General features: G+C 58.9%; 1 protein-coding gene and 1 long non-coding RNA gene across 2 annotated transcripts; one reads left to right on the top strand and one right to left on the bottom strand.

The window, feature by feature from the left end:
• Positions 1-464: 464 nt before the first annotated feature.
• LOC147349997 (uncharacterized) lies at positions 465-3,075 on the bottom strand. The gene is made up of 2 exons (XR_015149139.1): positions 2,939-3,075; positions 465-672 (listed from the first exon to the last, which is right to left on the bottom strand). It is a non-coding gene; the product is annotated as an uncharacterized LOC147349997 (long non-coding RNA).
• LRRC14B (leucine rich repeat containing 14B) lies at positions 1,655-7,397 on the top strand. Its single transcript, XM_086362443.1, has 2 exons — positions 1,655-2,615; positions 5,982-7,397. The coding sequence occupies exons 1-2, from the start codon at positions 1,726-1,728 to the stop codon at positions 6,625-6,627; spliced, it is 1,536 nt and encodes a 511-aa protein (XP_086218569.1). The 5' UTR covers positions 1,655-1,725; the 3' UTR covers positions 6,628-7,397.
• The last annotated feature ends 2,463 nt before the right edge of the window (positions 7,398-9,860 follow it).

A 9,860-nucleotide genomic window follows, 5' to 3' on the forward strand; every position in this document is an offset into this window, starting at 1 on the left:
TGGTCCACATCTTTGTCTCCTGCCCTTCGGGGGGTAGGGGGGGATCAGAGGAGGTCCCCCACCACCTTCCACACACACATTGCCTGCCTGACAATACTGGGGTCCCCCCCGGAGCATGACGCCTCCCCACAACCGCCCCCCAAGGGAGGCACTGCTGAGGCTCTAAGGAAACGGCAGGCAGAACTGTCCCTGAGGGGGGTCCGACCTGGGTGGAGGGGTGGAGGGCCCACCCCACGTGGGTCCCCAGGCATGGCAGCCCCAGCCCTACGCTCACTCTCACCCTCACGTTCCACCCCACCCCCACGCCCCTGCACCCCCGCCAGGCCCCACCCCCACGCACCTGCAGCCCAGCCAGGCCCCACCTCCTGGTGTCCAGTGGCCCCTGACCCTCTCCTCCCAGGGTCCTTTCCACCTTTCCCCTCCTCTTGTCTCTTGATTTGTCTTGGTGTGTCTCTGTGTCTCTGTTTTTCTGTCTCTCTCTCTGTCCACCGTGTCCCCTCCCTAGATCAGTGATCATATGGACAGTCTATCAGCTCCTAAATGATGCTGAAGTCGGGGTGGAGGTAGCGTGCACCTTCAAGTCACTGGATGATGATCTAACACCCGTCAGAGCTGGATTCTGTAGGAAGGAAGAATTTTTTCCCTGCCCATCTTGGGCTGTCTTCTGGGGCTCTGTAACAAAGAACAGATTCACAAGAGAAAAGCACATAGATTTCACGTAAGCTTTTATGACATGGGAGCCCTCATAAGGAGATGAAGACCCCAGTGGCCTAAGTGTTTCTGGACTAAGCTGAGAGATGAGATGACTGTGGAAAAGTAACTCAACACACAAGGCAGTAACATTAACAAGGAACTATCCTGACATCCTCTCTGGTGATGAGACTGTCTCTCTCCTCCCAGTTTAGGGAAGGTGGCTCACCTTCCTGTGTTCAGGAAGAAAGGGGATCCAAGCGCCCTTAGCTCAGAATACTCTTGCATGTTCAGGGCCACACGTTCTGTCCCCCTCCAGAGCGAGGAACCAGGCTCCAGGCTGTGGGAGTGTCAGGATCCCAGGGTCCCCACCTCACCCACAGCCCCGCATACTGCATGGGTCCTGAGGCTGCAGGGGGTTCTGTCCAAGGAGGCCCCACAGCTGGGGGCACACGGACCACTGGGGGTGCAGGCGAGTGTTGGGGGGGGGTGGCTCCCAGCCTGGGTCCTCAGTGACAATGAATCTTCTCCTAAAATCAGGAGACAGTTGTTGGAGAGCCCAGCCCATGCTCATTGCCACGTCCCTGACTCTGGACGCAGGGCCAAGGGAGGGACTCAGGCCCAGGGGTCCAAGGAAAGGCTTGCTGATCCCTCTAGCTGTGGAGCCAGCCCAGGGATGGGGCAGACCCACTCCCCGGAGGGGATGGGTGCCCCCAGGACAGGCCACACCAGAAGTGAACACTGGCGGCAATTCCAATGGCCCACGCCCTCCCCCAGCCAAGCACCAGAGGAGCTCAGCTTTCCGCAGCTGAGCGCCTTCAAGACAGGCCAGCCGCAGCCAGACGCCTCCACAGCCAGAGCCAAATGGGCGCCCAGGACAAAAATAGCCATCAGATGACCAGAGGGCTGGCTCCCCACCCCGTCTAAGGCAAGCTGCTTGCAGCAGCTGCAGCTAAAAATAGGCGAGAAGGGGGCTGGCCTTCGGCAGAAGCACAGGGGGCAGCTCGGTCCTGTCCCAGCAACCGCAGGTGGGCCATGCAGTCGCTGCGCTTCATCTCCGCGGAGGCCCTGGTGTCCCACCCCCCGGGGGCCCAGCAGAGCCTGGACGCCGTGGCCCACAATCTATACCCGCTGCTCTTCAAAGCCAGCTACCTGCTGGAGCAGTCCGCCGTGATCCGCCTTCTGCTCGAGCGCTGGCCCCTGGAGGAGTTCCGGCTGGGCCCTCTGCTGGGTCCGAGCGCGGACCACGCTGGGGACCTGCGGGACCGGGCCTGCCGGGCCTGCCTGGAGGCCTGCGTACGCGGCCTGGCCGATCACGTGCTCCAGGGCGAGGGCCGCCGGCGGCTGCGGGTGGCTGACCTCACGGGCATCCGAGACGTACAGGTGCAGAGGTGCCCCTGCGGGCGGGCGCTGGGCAGGTGGGGCCGGACGGAGCTGCTGGCCAGGACCTGCTGCGAGCTGCAGAAGCAGCCCTGCGCCACCCGGCGCCCCATCGAGGTCCTGGCCGACGTCTTCGTCACCGCGGGCAACTTTGAGGTGGTGGCGCGCGCCCTGGGGCCGTCGGGCCCCGGCTCTCTGCGCGTGCGCTGCCTCTCGCTGCGGGCCGACAGCCTGGACCCAGGGCAGCTGCTGCACGTGCTGCGCCTGGCAGGGCCCCGAGAGCTGCGCCGGCTGGAAGTGGTGCACAACGTGCGTCTGCACGCGGGCCACGTGCAGCAGCTGCTGGCCCAGGGGGGCTTCCCGCGGCTGGTCTCTCTCACCCTGCCTGCCAAGGCCTTTGATGCGCCCCCCGCCAGCACCCCTGCCTCTGACGGTGAGGAGCCCCTGCTCGCCTCCATCGCCTGGGCGCTCAGCAGGATGACGCAGCTCACGGAGCTGCACATGGCCTTCTCCACGCTGACCGGGAAGCTGCAGACACTGCTTGGGTGAGTCTGGGGTGACCGGAAGGATGGGGCGGGGGTGGGGGGCATCTGCCCTCAGCCCCTCAGCCCAGGTCAGGGCGGCCCAGGGCTGTACACAGACCTGGTTACTTACAAGGCACAAGGCCCGGTCCCTGTGGGTTTTGCCCAGCCCAGAGCAGCCAGAGAGGACCCATGGGGAGGGAGGAAGCCCAGCTGGGACTGGCCGTTGGGGGCCACCTGGGAGCCCCACGCCTCAAAGGAGACTCTCCAGTTAGTAAGAAAAAGACAAGAGTCCTGATTAGCAAGCAGGCAACATAGAAGTAACTCCATCACAGTGTATTAATTACCTTTTGGTGTAACAAAGCACCCCAGTGCTGGGGCTCCTGTGGGCAAGACAGGAGCCCTGTGGGGGCAGCTGTGGTCTCTCCTGAAGGCCTGTCCGGCGGGAAAGTGGAATGATCCACTTCCATGCTCATTTTCATGGCTGTCAGTGAAAAAAAGGGAAAAGTGAAAGTCGCTCAGTCGTGTCCGACTCTTTGCAACCCATGGACTCTATGGAATCCTCCAGGATTCCAGTCCGTGGAATTCTCCAGGCCAGAATACTGGAGTGGGTAGCCTTTCCCTTCTCCAGGGGATCTTCCCAACCCAGGGATCGAATCCAGGTCTCCTGCATTGCAAGCGGATTCTTTACCAGCTGAGCCACAAGAAAAGCCCAAGAATACTGGAGTGGGTAACCCTAACCCTAATCCTAACCCTTCTCCAGGGGATCTTCCCAACTCAGGAATCAAAATGGGGTCTCCCGCATTGCAGGAGGATTGTTTACCATCTGAGCTATAGGAGACCTCAACTCCTTGGCTCATGGACCCCTCCGCAAGCCCTCTGGCTCCTGTAACCTTCCCTGCAGAGTACGACGCCGATGCTGCCACTCACGGTGTGGTGACGGCCGGTCACCAGGCCAGGGGAGGGCACCACCGAGGGTCGCCACCTTGACAGCCACCAGCTGTGAATATACTTACAAAAATTATGGAAAATAACTTCTCGTTTCTTGAGCCAATGAGTGTGAGGCCGTCTTCTCTGGTTTAGGGAGCCTTGGCTTAGCAGAGCTTTCCCTTTAAGCAGCGGCTGGCCAGGGCCTGCATGGCCTCTATTCCCTGAGGCACCTGGGCTCCCCGCCCCATCCCCCACCCCGGCTCCTCAACCAGGTAGTTGCCCAGCTCAGGAAAGGCGGGCCTTGAACCCACACACAAACACGACTGCCGTGTGGCAGCGCCCTGGGACCCTCAGGACAATCCTGCGCTTGTGGTGCCTGGGGAAGCACGTTCACAACCAGACAACCCGGCACAAACCCGCGGGGCCATCTCGTTGGCCCCGCCCTGACATCACCTGTCTCCCCTGACCCTTTGCTCTGCACACTCACTGAGAGCCCATCCAAAGCTCCAGAAGGCCCAGATGTGTGGTGTGTCAGGCCTAAGTGGGAGGGAGTAGACGGTTGTGTGGTCAGGGAAGGTCGGTTTCCAAGGTGACCTTTGACCAGAGACCTGGCCCCTGAGTGAGTGGAGGGCCTGGGGAGAGTGAACCGGCAGGAACCCTGCAGGTCAAGGGCCTGAGCTGGGGCTGAGGCCGGCTCTGGGAGACACGGAGGGGGCGGCCTGGGCTGGGGGCTGAAGGACAGGTGAGGAAGGGAGCAGGGGGGAAGAACGGGGGTAGGGAAGAGCCAGGTCAAGCCCTGGAGGCTCTGAGCCCGACTTGGGGTGATCAGTCCCACAGGACAAGGGTTGCCCTGGCTCCCTTGGCTCACACAGCAAACCCAGGTGGAGAGATGGGAAGACCGGCAGACAGGGCAGTCCTCCCACGGCTCCCAGGTTGGTGACTCCCTGGGAAGACTCACTGCCGAGATGCAGATGGCTGTGATGACGGGCACGCACCTGTCTGCCTCCTTTCCACTTAGGCCTGACACATGGCACACCTGCGCCTTCTGGGGCTTTGGACAGGCTCTCAGCGACCAGCTGACTGAAGCCCGAGTGTGCAGAGCTTCGGGAAGACAGGTGATGTCAGGGCGGAGCCAACGAGACGGCCCTGCGGGCTTGTGCCAGGTCGTCTGGTTGTGAGTGCGCTTCCCCAGGCACCACAAATGCAGGACTGTCCCAGGGTGCCGCCACACAGCAGTCATGTTTGTGTGTGGGCTCGGGGCCTGCCTTTCCAGACACATGGGGAGCACATTGGAGACCCAGGCCCAGGGGTTTCATTGGGGGCTTGTTGGGAGGGCACCTCGGCCTGGCATGCACAGAGATTTCAGATCCCAGAAGGAGGCCTGTGTCAGCAGGCACCACATTGCTTGTGCGGACAGCTCAGGCCAGGGGCCCCTTATCAGCTGAGTGGGGGGCCTTTCCCAAATCCAAGCTCCCAGACACACGTTGGCAGTCAGGCCTGCCCTTTGACCCTTTTCCACACAAGAGGCCCCTTAAGGGTTGGGGCGGGGCAGCTGGGGAGAGGGCTCCTTATGGATGGATGTGGGCATGAGAGAGATGTCAGTGGAAACACTCCGCACAGCTCAGGGCCTGAGCCACAGCCTGCAGAGCCGTGATAGGGGGACAGCAGGCACTCTGCTGTGTCGGCAGCTGGAAGACCACAGGAGCTCTGGGCCCAGAGTACAGATGTAGGGTGAGGTGGTAGAGGAGCCCCAGCGGGCAGGTGGAGAGTGGACCCCCACGTCCTGACACTCGGTGCTCAGCTCGGTGACCCCAGACCCAGGCCAGGAATCCCCAGGGCGGGTGTGGGTCTGTGAGAGCCACTGAGCGGGGCAAGGACTCCTACTCAGAGCACAGGAGGGTCTTCAGGTCCCTGGCAAGCTAAGAATGGACCCCTCCCTGCCCTAAAAGCCTGTGCGCTCCAGCCCTTCATTCGGAGCCAAGCCAGGTACCAATTCACAGGCACTTCACGGCCCCACAACAAGCTTGTGAACACACAGAGCCCTGTTGACAATAGAGATTGATCACTTTGGTGGCTGAGGACAAAGGCCAGGCCTGTCTTCAGGTAAAGTCGAGCCTCTGCTGCAGGTGGCTACACTGCCTGCTGCCTCAGCCCTTCCGTTGCACCCGGGCAGCTGCAGACAGGAGGTACAGGAAGGTCTTGCCGTGTTCAGATTATACTTGATTTACGGGCACTGAAACTTGAATTTCATATCATTTTCACATGTCACAAAACATTCTCATTTTGATTTGTTCAACTGCTTAAAAATGAAAAACAGTCCTGCTCTCAGGCTGAGTGGAGTCCCGGGTAGGTGGGTGCGGCTCTGAGCCGCAGTCTGCTGTGCCTGAAACAGGATTCACCCCAAGGCCCCAGAGCACCCCGGGGCCTGCTCTCAGCCGCTATTTCCCACCTTGCCCGCAGCCCCCTCCGGACGCCGCTGAGAGTGCTGGACGTGGGCAACTGCGCCCTGAACCACGAAGACATGACCTTCTTGGCGAACTGCATCCACGCGGCCCACCTGGAGGTGCTGGACCTCAGCGGGCACTGCCTGGTGGACCTGTTCCCGGCCACCTTTCACCGGCTGCTGGGCCAGGCCGCCCCCACGCTGAGGGCCCTGACCCTGGAGGAATGCGGCCTCGAGGACCGGCACGTGGGCGCACTGAGCCTGGCGCTGGGCACCTGCCGCCGGCTGCGGGAGCTGCGCTTCCTGGGGAACCCGCTGTCGGGCCGCGCGCTCCGGCGCCTCTTCGCCGCGCTCTGCGAGCTCCCCCGGCTGCGGTGCGTGGAGTTCCCAGTGCCCCGGGACTGCTACCCCGAGGGCAGCGCCTACCCCCAGGACGAGCTGGCCATGTCCAAGTTCGACCAGCAGAAATACGACGCCATTGCGGCAGACCTGCGCGCGGTGCTGCTGCGCGCCGGCCGGGACGACATCCAAGTCTCCACACCCCTCTTCGGGAGTTTCGACCCGGACATTCAGGAAACCAGCAATGAACTCGGAGCTTTCTTGCTGCAAGCTTTCAAAACCGCTCTAGAAAACTTCTCCAGAGTGCTGAAGCAGATGGAGTAGACCCTGCACGTCCGAGACGGGTGCGTCCGCAGCTCGGACTCCAGGGTCCCCGCCCCGAGTATCACCCCGTCCACCAGCTGGGCGCCTCCTGGTGAAAACACCCGGACGCTGCTGGAGCGCGGCCCTGCCTCCGCCCCTCTCCCTGGGAGCAAAGACAGAACGGGGGTCTTACTGAGCCCCATGCTCAGGCTTGGGGAGGAGCAGGCCAGATGCCCTGCAGTGGGAGCCGAGGAGCAGCCCAGGCGGTAGGGGGTCGAGTGAGGTCCAGCGGCGGGACCGGCGCTCGGGTGCTGGGAGGACAGGCCAGTGTGAGCGCGGAAGGACAGAGAGGACACCTCTCTGGACACACGGATGGAAGTGACCAGCCGAGGAGAGTGAAAGCAAGGGGCACACCGGAGCCCGGGCTGCGGGGTGCAGGTGTCTGCCACGCTGCCCTGTATGAATATTTAAATTCCTGTCCAGCGAGGACACTGGCTTTGCTGGTTAATGGCTCTTCCTGCCCTCTGGCCTGCAAGTGGCAGGCGAGGGCTCTGCTGGTGCCAGCCTGAGCCCAGAGCTGCAGGTGACCTCTGGCTCTGATGCCTCCCCCACTCCCACCTCCACCGACCCTGGGCTCAGGGGGCACCTTCTGGCAGCTGAGTCCTGGCGCTTCAGGAGTGGTTAATTCCAATGTTTGGACTTGGTTTCTACTAAGATCAGATTTGTGCAGAGTGCTGCATATTAAGGTAATTAAATACTAATGCTAATAAAACAGAAGTGTGGCTTATTCAGATATGGTATTCTTTCTTTTTTAATCTAATGGATGAAAAAAAGGTCTTGCAATAATTTGTATTTCCTAGATGTTCATGAAACTGGGCATGTTCATATGCTTGTTGGCCATTTGTATTCCTTTGTTAAAATGATTTATTTAAACAAAAAGTTCACCCACTTCTCCCCTTCCCCCACAGGACCCTTGCCTGTTCTAATCTCTTTAACTTATATGCAGAGTACATCATGTGGAATGCCGGGCTGGATGAATAACAAGCTGGAATCAAGATTGCTGGAAGAACTATCACCAACCTCAGATATGCAGATGACACCACTCTAATGGCAGAGAGCAAAGAGAAAGTAACAACCTCTTGATGGGAGTGAAAGAGGAGAGTGAAAAAGCTGGCTTAAAACTCAACATTCAAAAAACCAAAATCATAGCATCTAGTCCTATCACTTCATGGCAAAGAGGGGAAAAGTGGAAGCAGTGACAGATTTTATTTTCTTGGGCTCCAGTAACTGCAGACTGTTACTGCAGCCATGAAATTAAAAGATGCTTACTCCTCTGAAGGAAAGTTATGACCAACCTAGACAGCATATTAAAAAGCTGAGACATTACTTTGCCAACAAAGGTCCATGTCGTCAAAGCTATGGTTTTTCCAGTGGTCATGTATGGATGTGAGAGTTGGACCATAAAGAAAGCTGAGCGCTGAATTGATGCTTTTGAACCGTGGTGTTGGAGAAGACTCTTGAGAGTTCCTTGGACTGCCAGGAGATCCAACCAGTCCATCCTAAAGGAGATCAGTCCTGGGTGTTCACTGGAAGGACCGATGCTGAAGCTTAAGCTCCAATACTTTAACCACCTGATGGGAAGATCTGACTCATTGGGAAAAACCTTGATGCTGGGAAAGATCAAAGCAGGAGAAAGGGACAACAGAGGATGAGATGGTTGGATGGCATTACTGACTACATAGACATGAGTTTGAGCAAGCTCTGGGAGTTGGTGAAGGACAGGGAAGCCTGGTGTGGTACAGCCCATGGTGTCACAAAGAGTCGGACATGACTTAACAACTGAACAAAACCAAATATATATAGTATTCCACAGGGTTTCCCAGGTGGCTCAGTGGTAAAGAATCTGCCTCCCAATGCAGGAGCCACAGGAAACATGGGTTCGATCCCTGGGTCAGGAAGAGCCCGAGTCTTTGGGAAAGCAGTGACAGAGTGGGCTGGAGCGACAACGTGGCGGCTTCCTGCCCCCTGCACTTGTCAGCTCTGCCCTTTGCTCACCCCTGCACGTCTCCTCACGTGTTGTACTGGTCAAGTCTCACTGGCACCTATTTCAGCCACGTGGACTTTGTTATTCCAAGAAACTCTTGGGAGGCACAGGGCAAAATTTTGAAACAATTTTGTTCTAATTCTGAAGAGAAGAGTAGCTTCTGCTGTTTGTGTCTCTGGAAGTTTTTCAATGACCTGGCCTCTGAGTGGTCAGCAGGTAGGACCGGGCACATCCAAGGCTGAGCCTAGCAGCTGTTGTGGAGAAGAGCCCAGGGAGACTGTGGCAACGTAGGACCTGAGATCTACGGCAGGAGTGGCCACACAGGGGTCTGCTGGTGAACACTCCCAACTGCCCCCCCCCCCCACCCTGAGGAATAGCCCACTTTTGTGAAACTGAAGAACCTGGGAGGCTCATCTGGAGCACTTCAGAAGCGCACAGATGGCCCGAGTGGGACCTACGCCTCCCACTCATCCCAGGGCATCGAACTGACTTGTTGCTGTGGTCCCGCTCAGCCACAACACTGAATACGCCGCTTGCAGCCTGGTGGGTTTTCCCTGTACCTGCCCACCCCAAGACTGGTGGTCCTGAGGATGCCCAGTGATGCTGGCAGTGAATGTGACCGTGGGTGCCCACCAGGGTCAGGACCACCCTTGGGCTTCTCGTGCGGCAGACAGCAGAGCTCCCACACGAGGGCAAACCACACTGCACAGGGGAAGAGGACAGAGTGCCAAGGGTCAGGAGACCAGCAACTGCTACATGGCAGCTCAACTGGGCTGCTCTTGGGGAGCCTGAGGTGCCGTCATCTGCCTAGACCCACCCAGTCTTACCAGGGACCAGACAGTTGAATGGAATGGAGAGACGATGGGGACCCTGATAGACCCTATAGGACCACAGCCTAGATGTCTGGGGACCACCATGTTACCTCCCCTTGGCCTGTGTGGATTGATAATTGCCCTTCCTCCAGGAATGCAGCATTGTTTCCTGCTGACCATCCTGGCAAGAAAGAGATGCAGCTTCAGGGCTTCAATGCATCTGTCCCACCTTAACAATTCTTGTTCCAGACGGTTCTTTCCAATTGTGTACTCGGAGCTTAGGAGACACCCGCAGACCCAGAGGACTCGTACAGTCACCGTGCCCAGAGACCCAGAGACTTCAGCCTGCAGCTCTCTCATCAGCTGCCCGCTCCTAGACCCAGGAGCCCCGCCCCTCC

This window comes from Bos grunniens, chromosome 20 (genome assembly GCF_055505025.1).
Source record: "Bos grunniens cultivar Pamir isolate PY7600 chromosome 20, Bosgru_T2T1.0, whole genome shotgun sequence".
NCBI lineage: Eukaryota > Metazoa > Chordata > Mammalia > Artiodactyla > Bovidae > Bos > Bos grunniens.

Coding starts and splice junctions, on each gene's coding strand:
- LRRC14B (XM_086362443.1), top strand. CDS start 1,726: ATGCAGTCGCTGCGCTTCATCTCCGCGGAGGCCCTGGTGTCCCACCCC. Junction 2,616..5,981: donor AAGCTGCAGACACTGCTTGG/GTGAGTCTGGGG, acceptor CCTTGCCCGCAG/CCCCCTCCGGACGCCGCTGA.